The sequence below is a fragment of the Alexandromys fortis genome, unplaced genomic scaffold (assembly GCF_014885135.2).
Source record: "Alexandromys fortis isolate MF-2015 unplaced genomic scaffold, M_Fortis_MF-2015_v1.1 scaffold_95, whole genome shotgun sequence".
Taxonomy (NCBI): Eukaryota; Metazoa; Chordata; class Mammalia; order Rodentia; family Cricetidae; genus Alexandromys; species Alexandromys fortis.
Window position 1 is genome coordinate 102138 of NW_026067990.1, and position 10749 is coordinate 112886.

At 43.5% G+C, this 10749-nt stretch overlaps 1 protein-coding gene across 1 annotated transcript; it reads right to left on the reverse strand.

The window, feature by feature from the left end:
- Positions 1-388: 388 nt before the first annotated feature.
- Slitrk2 (SLIT and NTRK like family member 2) lies at positions 389-3891 on the reverse strand. Its single transcript, XM_050159644.1, has one exon. It carries the CDS (start codon positions 3850-3852, stop codon positions 1312-1314), a length of 2541 nt encoding a protein of 846 aa, XP_050015601.1. The 5' UTR covers positions 3853-3891; the 3' UTR covers positions 389-1311.
- Between the last annotated feature and the right edge of the window lie 6858 nt (positions 3892-10749).

Here is a 10749-nt window from a genome sequence, read left to right on the forward strand (position 1 = left end):
AACACTTCAATTAAAGTCAAGAGGAAAATCTACCTTTGTCAGAAAATGTGAAAATTGAAAGGAATTTTGAGTCTAATTTTTGATCTTCAAAGAAATAAAATGTAACATATGCAATTTTATCTCTGCTGTCTTGAATTTGCAGAGAAATTATGTGGGAAGTTTTCATCTAACCTTTGAAGTCTTCCTTCAATGTATTAAATGGCTCTTGTGTCTTGGTTAAATGAGGTGTGTGGCGGCCTCTACTGGTATGTGTATATAGAAAATGTTGCAATGGGCAGAAAAATATTAATTTCAATTAAAAAGTTAGAAATACAGATTTTCATTTAAATATATAAAAATATCTAATTTGATGCAGAAAAAATATACTACCAGTTGTGTAATATACTATTAACTAGGAAAATAATCTAAAACACTGATCATGTTAGTGTACAATAATGATTTATGGGAGGGCATTAATTGTTCAATTCACTCTGATATTGGGTTAAATATATTTTATTAATGAATTGCTAATCCTGACAGAGGTGACTTATTACCTTGAGTCCTCTGTTAAATCCCATTTCTTGACTTAAATAAAATCACTTGTAACAAACCCAGAAGAAAGGAAATATTTTACATTTAAGTCTATAAAGTCCTAAGCTAGAATTGTTTGATGACAGGCTGGTTTCTAGAACTCAAGCAAACTGTATGTTGACATAATATAGCTGACATATAGATCTAGATCTATCTTACATTGATTTCGAGTTTAAAAATACAACACATTAAAATACTTTTCATTTTCAGAGCTAAAAGCAACGTTTAAGTAATATACTTCAGTGCAAAGGCACTTTAACACAAAGTAGCTAAGCCCAGGCCTATTCTTGGTAACTGAAGATGGCAATACCATAGATCGTTATTTACAAAAGAAGTTGTAGTTCCAAAAGACCTTTGGAGATCTTCTACAAAATATTCTCATTTGAAAACTTTACCTACGATTCCTTTAATCACTATTATTTCTTTCCATTCCCACACTGGGAAAAGGAAAAGAAAGAAAACAGAAACAAAACCTAAATAATATCTATGAAAAAATGCAGTGTAGAAACATTCATGTTCACTAATGGTTCCTAAGAAGGGGGAGGTGTGGAGGTGGGAGATAAGAGAAAAATAATTTAAAGAAAAGCTTGCAAGAGCAGTATCATTGCTTCACCCCTCTTCCAAACTGCTTTCAGTCTCCTATTAGCACTGGGGAAGGGAGAACACAACAAAAGCAAATGCAGTGCTTCCAACAGTTTGAAGCGCATCCTTTGATGCTATAGGGTTGTAAATGATTTCCCTTCACAGCTGACTGATTGCAGTTTGTTTTTCCAGAACTTCGAGGTAGTCTGGTTCTGATTGCGGCTTAGCTTGCAGTAAAGGGTGGTCTGGCTTTGACTGCCCCACAAAGCATTTTCTGGGAGTCCCATATAAAACGGTTTTATTGATTCTGTCTTGGTTTTGGCGTCGAGATTCATATGAAGGGGCAAACTGCCTTTTAGGTAAGGTACAAAAGTTATAGTGGACTAGGCCTGCACTGGGAAGTTCCTTAACTCGCTCAGCTATATTCTGATACAGCAGCTCAGGCTCTCTTGGTGTGCCCTGCTTTTCTAGCAACTCAGTGGCACTTATTGTGTAAGCAAGTGTGGCTGGCTCTTCTTTTTTCTCCTCCAGGTTGCCATAGCTGAAGTCCTGCAGGTTTCTGTAATAGGCTACAGGGTCTCCTTCCTTTTGCATGTAGATGGGGTTTTGGCACATCTGACCCACAGGTGGGGGGATGTAGTTATAGACATGACCATCAGCTTTATCATTTGTTTCGGTGTTGTAAGACCCATATTGTAACTGGAAGGAATTTACATCTAAGTTGTTGGCATTCCTGGAAACAGTTGGCACTCCCTTTCGACGTTTTAGAACAAAGACGAACAAGCCCGCCCCAAAACAGACAGACAGGATAAAAACAACAAGCAATCCTAAAATTAAGACAGAAAGTGGAACTTCAGTGTGTAGTTCAGGGTAAGAACTAGGAGACACACTAAGTGATCTAGGTGTGTCTGTGTTGTGATTCATTGATAAAATGGTCCCATCTGACAAGTTAGGATTATCTGGACAAATAGCCTCCCTTCCCAGAAATTTCAGTATCTCCCCTGCATGCTTAGCGGGAGATTCACAAGTCACCTCATTGATGATGACAGGAGAATTGGCATGTTCGGTCCAGTCCTTTAGCCCCATGATGTCACAGGTGCAGTCCCATGGGTTCTCTTGCAGATCTATCTGGATAAAAGCAGGGAGCTGGTCCAGAACCCCTTTAACAGGCAGGTGTGAAAAGTGATTGTTTCTCAGATTCAGCCTGGTGAGGGCTGTGCCCCCAAAGATATTATCAGGTAAGGACCGAAGCAGATTGTTATTCAGAAATAGGAGCTGAAGGTTAATCAAAGCATCAAAGGTCAGCGGCTTAATCTCCTTAATGACATTATACTCTAAATAGAGATACTGCAAGCTCTGCAGTCCATCAAACATAGAAGGATACAGCACTTCAAGGTAATTGCCATTTAGATAAAGTCTGCGTAAACTGGTCAGGTTTGTAAAGGCACCTTCCTGAATGACTGCAATTCTGTTGTTTCCTAAATGCAACAAATCCAGTGAACTGTACTCTAAGAGGTCATTCTTATATACTGTTTGGAGATAGTTCCCGGTTAGGTAGAGTTTCTTTGGACTAGTAGGTCTGGGCTGCAGGTCAGAGATGTTAGTGAACTTCCTTTCTTGGCAGTTAACATTTAGACCATTGTCTGAGCTCTGAGATGTACAGACACAGCTGCTCGGACAGGTGAGGGCCACAGGGGACTTGGTCTGGTACACCATGATAGGACCAAAACTCTGCCGGTCTTTTGACACAGTCACTCGTGGAGTTGGACGATTTCTCATTTTGGGTGGCCGGCTTGCTTTTGGGGCCCTGGTTGGGCTGAGAGCAGGATTCATTGTAGGGGACAGCCTTTGGACCTGGGTGTCTGAATGACTGCTCCTCTGACTAGAATCACCGCTTGCACTTTTTCTGGGACAGAGGTCTTGTCTGGTCAGTTGGGTCACATCTTTCCCATGTAACCTGAAAGGAGTTTCACAGACAATCTCCCCCACAAAAACACTAATGGTGTCCAGCCATGCCTTGAGAGGAAGTAGGTCACAGGTGCAATTCCATGGATTTTCTTCCAGCTGAATTTCCATGATTCCTCCAATATGTTCAAGGACACCAGCAAAAGGCATTACCTTCAACCTGTTTCCCCTCAGGTCTAAGTGAGTTAGCAGGACAAACCGAAACACATTACTAGGCAGAGACAGCAAAAGGTTGTCATTCAAGATGAGTACTTTGAGCTTATTCAGTTTGCTGAATGCCCCTGCCTCAATGGTGCTGATGTAATTGTAGTCAGCTTGGAGGTACTCCAGGCTCTCTAGGCCTAGAAAAGTGTCCTCTCTCAATACCTCCAATTTGTTGTTATTGAGGTGCAGTCTCTTGAGAGTCTTCAGACCACTAAATGCCCCAGGTCGGATCTCCTGCAACCCATTGTTACCTAGATGAAGAGTCACTGCATTAGAGTAATTGACAAATTCGTTAGGATACAGTCTGGTCAAAAGGTTTCCATTGAGAAACAACTGATAGATGCGATACTGAGGGGGTTGGAGCAAGCTGACAGTTGTAAATCCTTTGTTTTCACAGTTAATGTTCAGTACGTTTTCCTTCTCTTCACACAGGCAGCGGATCTTGCAAATGTCTTTGGCAGTTTTGCGGCTCTCCGTCTGTAAGATCCCGGCCACGGTTAATACACTGAGGAACCAAATGCAGCTCAGCATCTTTAGGCACCTTCGATGTTAGCTCAGGTACCTACAGGCAAACCTTGGGTGAGGAACAGGGAGAAAGCGGGATCCGGGGGGAAAAAGAGACAAGGAAGCCCGATTAAAATGGCAAAGCTAGGAGGCGGGGGTGGGGGTGGGGGCAGGGGTAGAGTGAGGGGGTAGGCAGCAAGGAAGAAAGAAATCATTGCGTATTTCAAAGCAGTTTCTTCTCTTTTTCGCTACCCATTTCCCAAGCCCACCCACACAAAACGTTCTGGAACACACATGCTTGCACCTGATTTCCCGGCGGGTCACAGCCAACCACGGAGTCATTAGTAATCCAGTCGTCCTACTAAATCCGGCCCATCTCCTCTTCCCCTGGGGTATTTTGAAGAAATCTCAGGCGGATCGCCCGTCTTGGGCTTGCAGTGGAAATTGCTTTACTTTTTAAAAACTGCATTAAAAAATGGGAGTGGGTGGGAAAATTATGAGTCAGGGGCTGACGAAGGGAACAGAATAGGACGGCAAAGACAGCTCTGGGTTGGGGGTACTCACACAGCAGAAGATAGGATTCCCCTCCTCTTCAGTTCACCAGTAGTTTAGCATCTTCGGGAAGAGAGGGAGAGCAAAGTAAAAGAAGATCCCGCTTGCAGGAGGATGCTCTGTTTTTTGTTGCTTGATTTAATTTGATTAGGGAGGGGGGTGCGCAGGAATTTAAAATCCCGCTGACAGACAGAGAGGAAGAGGAGGATTGGAGCAGAAGGGAGCTGCGCTGCAGGGAACCGGGGGTGTGATTTCATAGGGAGGTCTTGCAGACTGTATCGGGATTGCCACAGCGGAGCCTGGGCGGGCGCGCGCTTTCAGTCCGGTGGCAGCAGCAGCAGTGAGTCTAGCAGTTTGAATTTGAGAGGTTTTGCAGGCTCCCAGGACAGGACTAGGGGTGACGTCACGGGGGAGAGGAGTGTGGGCAGAATATCCAGGGCACTTGGTGGGGGGGGGGGGGGCAGACGCTTCCCTTCCCTGTGAGTGGCTTTGCACAGCTCAATTCCCAGCTGCGTCAGTTGTTTCAGAATTACTCTATTTCCAGCCGGGCTGTTGGCAAGAGAAGCTCCTTCGGAACAGGAGTTTGTTTCTCAAGCAGGCGGCCCAGCTCCCTTTTAGTGCTGGCCTCACTGAAACACCCCTAATCCGAACTAGCCAGAGTGATTTCTTTCACCTACACATTGCTTAAGGACAGTGACTTGTTCGGTAAAACTGATCTCATGCCAGATTCCCAGGGCATGATGCAGACTCGGCCAGAACATATATGTGTGTATGTGTGTGGTACTTCTTGCTACTGGACTGATGCCAGCTAGACAGACTGCTAGCTGAGATGCTTTCGGTGCAGAGTGGAAGTGTTCCTGTGCTAGTGTGTCTGTGTGGGAGTGAGAAGAATTCTCCTAGGGGATCAATACTTTACATACAGAGCGCTGTGTCAGTGCTTGGGGAATTACATTCTTAGTGCTAACCAGCCAAACAGTTATTTGCTTGGACTCTGGAAAGCCAACTCAACGTTAACTAGTAGACTGAACCAAACAAAAATAAAATGCTTCTCCCCTCTGAGGTTTATACTTAGCCAGATAATGAGGCTTAAACGTGTGCTTTTTGCCTAAAGGAAAGTAAAGTGGAGTGGGTGTCAGAAAAGTATTGCCAGGCTGAGACTCTGCTAGGAGTGGGAGACAAGGCAAGGGTTGTTGAGCCCTCTAGGCTGCAGAGACAGGAAGCCCCACCCCCATCCCACCCACCAACCCCCTAAAAAGAGGAAAGAATGCAGGGCTAGAGAACTGACTCCTGCTGAAGAAAAGTGTAAAAGGAATCATGAGCTGAGACCAGAATACCACGGCCATGCTTGTCAGTACTTTTAGGATCTTACTGTTTCCATTTGCTAATGGTGGTAGAGCGTTGGTCCTCTGGGTCCTGATATTACATTCACAATCAAATAACTTTCTAGAGCATTACTAAATGGCTAGGTGTTGAATTTTTACTTGCATTATCTCTTTACTTCTTAATTTATTATAACCGCTAAGATCCAGGAATCTCAAGTGGAGAACCCATTTGCATGTGTGAATAATGCCTGTTTGAAGGAGCTATAGGTAACCTCTGATGGAAAAGAAGAGAGAAGTCACGAAAAAACGGGGGAAGAAAAAGTGACAAAGGGGACTGATTAAATGTGTCTATTCCACAAAACAATTCACCTTTCTGTCCCTCCCTCTTCAGATCTGCTGCAAAGTTTACTCATAATCTCATTGCCTAGCCAAAATGAAAGACGGGCAATGCCACAGGCAAAATAAACCATTTTACTCTATTTCCCTCCCATTTATCCTCTTTCTCTCCCTATTTAAGTAGAAGTCTTAAGATTATGTAGCTTCTACACCCTCCTTTCTCCCTCAGAAAGATTGGGGCAATTTATAAACTTCAGCAATAAGGCCACCTGTGGCACTGTGATCTGTCGCAATCTCAATCTGTCTGCCTTTTTCTCTTCCCTCTTTCTCCTTTCAAGAAAAGCCTTTGACCATGGGCAAGATTCCCCTTCGTGCTGCCATTCCTCTCTGGCGACTTTTAGCAAGATCTATTCACTCTGGGGCCTTAAGTGTCCTTCCCTGAGCCGTAGGGCAGCCATGAGACTAGCAGTCCTGGGAGAGGAGAATGCAGTGGTAGATAGCCTCCCATTCTATTGCAGGTGCATCATTACATGCAAGCAGAGTCATTTCTTGTGAGCAAAATTAGGCTCCTTTCATAAGAAAGAGAAACTTTTCTATGTATTTCTAAATAATAAAAGGACAGTGTTCCTAGGGAGATATGATTTATTCACGCAGCCTTTCATTTAAGAAACATTTGCTAGTTTGGTTTATACTTCACTGAAGTAAAAGCTAATGTGACAGCTGTACAAAATCTAACAAACCAGAATAATTTTACAGATCAGGACATTTCTCAACCAGGTGACATACTGACTTGGTTAAGTTCAAGAAACTAAAATTAGAAACAAAACTGAGGGCCTCTGAGTAACAATGGGTTCTTCAGAGCCCAATACTGCTTAATATGAATTAGAGAATTGCATACCTAAACTTAGTGGGGCATTTTTTACTGCAAAAATTAATGCCAATAGTTTTAGTTTTCAAGTACAGTAAAGAAAATTAAGACATAGATAATGCTTTCCAGACTCTTTGGAGACCAAGATTGTTTTTCTAGACATGAAAGAGAAAGAGAGAGGAGAGAAGGAGGGGAAGAGGAGAGAGGGGGAAGAGAGAAGAGAGAAGATGGGAGAGAAGGGGAGTAGAGGGGACAGGAGAGGATAAGAGAGGAAAGGAAAAGGGAGAGGAGGGGAGGAGAGGAGAGGAGAAGGAAAAAGAGGAATTTGGGAATCTTGAAATTCTTATCACTTACACAATAAAAAGAAATTTAATGGTAATCTAGCTGTGGTGAGCCACGCCAAGGACCCTGAGATGCTGGATTTTCAATCCATGGTTTCCTGTCTGCAAGAATCAATTCACTCTGCCACTGTATCTTCTCCCTGTATCTGAGCTTCCATAGCCACTTTCAGAAACACGATTGTTTCTAGAAGTGAATGAGCCACAAACCCAATGAACACTTTTTAGTAAGTTTCATTTGGTCCAATGTATCTCTAAGAACCGCTGAAAAGAGTGACCTTTTAAGGAGCTGAAAAGGTTCAGGTTAATTGGGAAAACCAAGAGCAGAAGGGACAAATGCTTTAATACGCAAAATGCTTGCTCTCTTCCTTGAGGGGAGAGAAGTTGAAATGCATACTCCACAGCCTCACCCCCACTCCCTTTGTCACTAACCAGCTAGAGCTGGGGCTCAGGTCGCCCAAGCTTTTTCCACAGGTCACGGAGGGACCAGGCTGCAACATATAGGCCACTTTCATCCGTGCAATCCTTATGGCCAGAGCCAGCTTAGAAGTCCAGCAGGCCAGGCAGCATTTTTCTCTAGCCCGTGGGCTGCCCCATGCTAATCTCTTTTCCGGAGAGACCCAGGAGAGATCCTTTGCAAGGAACAGGACTAAACACCAGCCCCTAGAGTAGCCCTACATTTCCTACACCCTAGTGGCTAGAGGCTTGATGCCAGGGGGTGACCTCCCAGCCGCGAAGGCCACTCACTCTGCCCTTGCCATGGGGCTTGGGCACTAAGAATGAATGGAGCAGAACCTCTTGCATGGGCCATCCCTGACAGCAGCGGTGGTTACCTGGCTATGAGACTCCTGGATCCCTACCACACCCGCAGAAGGTCAGGGGACAATGAAAAGAAGGTACCTAGGGAGAGGGAGATCCACAAGGACTGACCACGGTGGGTAGAGCCTACCCACCCCATGGTCCTTCCCACTTTGAGGCCAAAGGAATCCGGTTCATGGGTCGCGTTGCCACGGCATTCCCGAGTGTTCTGAACTTACCGGGAGAGCAAAGTGTGCTGCCTCGATCTTCCCCGGAGGCTTCCGCAGCATAGGCGACTCTGAGAGGCTCAGGAGCCAGCACCGCTTTGGGTACCAGTCCTGCTGGCTGTTCAGTGGCACAGCAGCGAGGAGCGCAGGCGGTGCCCCCCACCCCCACCCCAGGGCAGGCAGCTCGAGCTTGCTAGAGCAGCTCGCCACACAGCAGTGCTTCTGGCAGGAAGGAGGGAGGGAAGGAGAGAGAAGAGAAGAGAAGAGAAGAGGGAGGGAGAGAAGGATGACTGCCCCTTTCCTGCACTTATCAATCACTCAGCCCATCAAATATCTCCGCTGTGCACTCCGGGAGGGGATGTACCAGCTCACAAAGGAGCCTGCTCCAGTTCTCTGACAAGCGCTGCAGAGCACCGCTCTGCCTGTCGGCCCCTCTTTATTGGAACTGTGCCCGGCTCTTGCAGCTTCTTCCTTGTGCTACCCATCATACTATGTCACGTGAAATAAGGATGGCACTTGTTTGATATAATATCTGAGGGGACCCCAAGACCCCTTGCTGGAAGTTATTGATAAGTGAAAGAGCAGTGAACAATCTGAGTTGGACTCCTTCCTGGAACACTGCTGCTTCCCATAACTAGTAAACACACAGTCACTGGAGTTCATGTGTATATATTTAAGGACCTCCTCTCAGGGTGGTAAACAAGGTATTTTCATGTTATATAGTGTTCAGGGAGATTCATGCAAATGTTTGAACAGAAGCAAGACTAAGCAGTGTTCCAGACCCACCTTAACAGTCATTATTTTTATGCTTCAGGCGGTTGTCAGAGCCCTCTTTCTTGCCCTCTCCTTTGCTTTCCCCCTCTCATTTCTTCTTCCTCTTTATTAGTAGTCTAGCGTAGTTCAAGAAGGATTTTGCAAAGAGCACTGCAGTTCCACCTGAAGACCTGCCTCCCTTGCAGTTGCTTCTCATCTCTCCCAGAGCATTCTGCATAAAGTTGCAATTGGTTCCACTAATCGAGGAACTGGAGCTAGCTTTCTGGTGCCAAGACAGTGGCCACCTTATCCAGAAGAGACAGGCCCTAATTGAAGTCCCCGTTGCTTCCTGACTTTTTCATACTCTCTCAAAGTCTATTTAATCACACTTACTCAGAATATCCAGAGGGATGGTAGGGAACAGCAGAAAAAGAAGTGAAAAATAGAAAATCATGCCAGGAAAGAGGTGCAAAATCAGAGCGAAAACTATGTAGGAAGCTAATGAATGTGCTTTAGGGTTTATCTGCTTTCAAAGTTATTGCCCATACATTTATTACAGGTTCACGGGCCTTCATCTCTTGCCTCTTGAAATTCTTTCATGGTATTGCCTTTCTCTTCTCTTTGGCTTTTTTTTTTTTTTTAATAATAGTTGCCTAACGAGATTATGCTGTACTTTAAAAACTTAAAAAAAAAGAATACTGCTGATAATCTTATATTGTGAACAGGTAAAGTTTACTTTAGTAATAGCTCAAATTGCCTAATTTTATTTCTTGGATCTAAAGATCATTAATGTGGTCCTCTTACTCCAATATTAAGAATGTTTATTTTCAAATTTCAATGTCATTCAGCCAAACAATTTCAAAATTACATATTTTTGAACGTAGCATGTGGACAGACTGTTTTCAGCTACATAGAAACATTCCTCTTTTAGATACCATGCTTGTTTATGAAAAAAGTCCAATGTGTTGTTTGCTACACACATTGTAGTGGCTGTAGGTGCACATTGCATTATTACTGAGGGCAGTTATTTTGTTATTTCTCTGTAGTACCCTCATTTCTGTGTCATCGTTTTTGTAGTTATTTAATGGGTGCTATAAACAACTACAAAATGTTAAGCTAAGAGACCATTCAAATGTAAAAATAATGAGACAGTCCACTGGAGAAAAGGGAGAGTATTCCAAGAAAAGTGGTGTGTCTCTAGTTAAAGGGAACACACACACACATACACACACACACACACATGCAAGTAAGCTATAACTAATTTTCAAATTTAGTGAAGTACATAATACTAGTAATAAAAACAAACTGATATTTATTTGGATCTAACAGGCCTAGGTAAATGGATGGAATGCATCTATTTTAATTAGCTTTATAAGCAACTTTCATGTGCTTTCCAGCATTCAGAAAGCATTCAGCAACCTGCCTTTACACATGGGACCTCAATGATTATAAGATAAAATTAAAAGAACACACTATATTTTTCACCAGCAGAAAATTTTCAAGTAGGTGGGCAGTATTTTAAAGTGTGCTCTGAATGTGCACATAGACAACTAAATGATGAGCAATACCAAAAATTGTGAGAGCTGTTGTACAGATAATTACAGTAGAAGAGAACATGAAGCAACTGAAAAAAATTTAACAGTTCCAATTTATTTTAAAGGTACCTTATACTGACTTTTCTAAAAAAGTTACTGTATTAGTGGAAAGTTTATAAATAAAAGGGAATACAA

Excerpts from the sequence above, each read along its gene's own strand:
- Slitrk2 (XM_050159644.1), bottom strand. The coding sequence starts at position 3,852 with ATGCTGAGCTGCATTTGGTTCCTCAGTGTATTAACCGTGGCCGGGATC.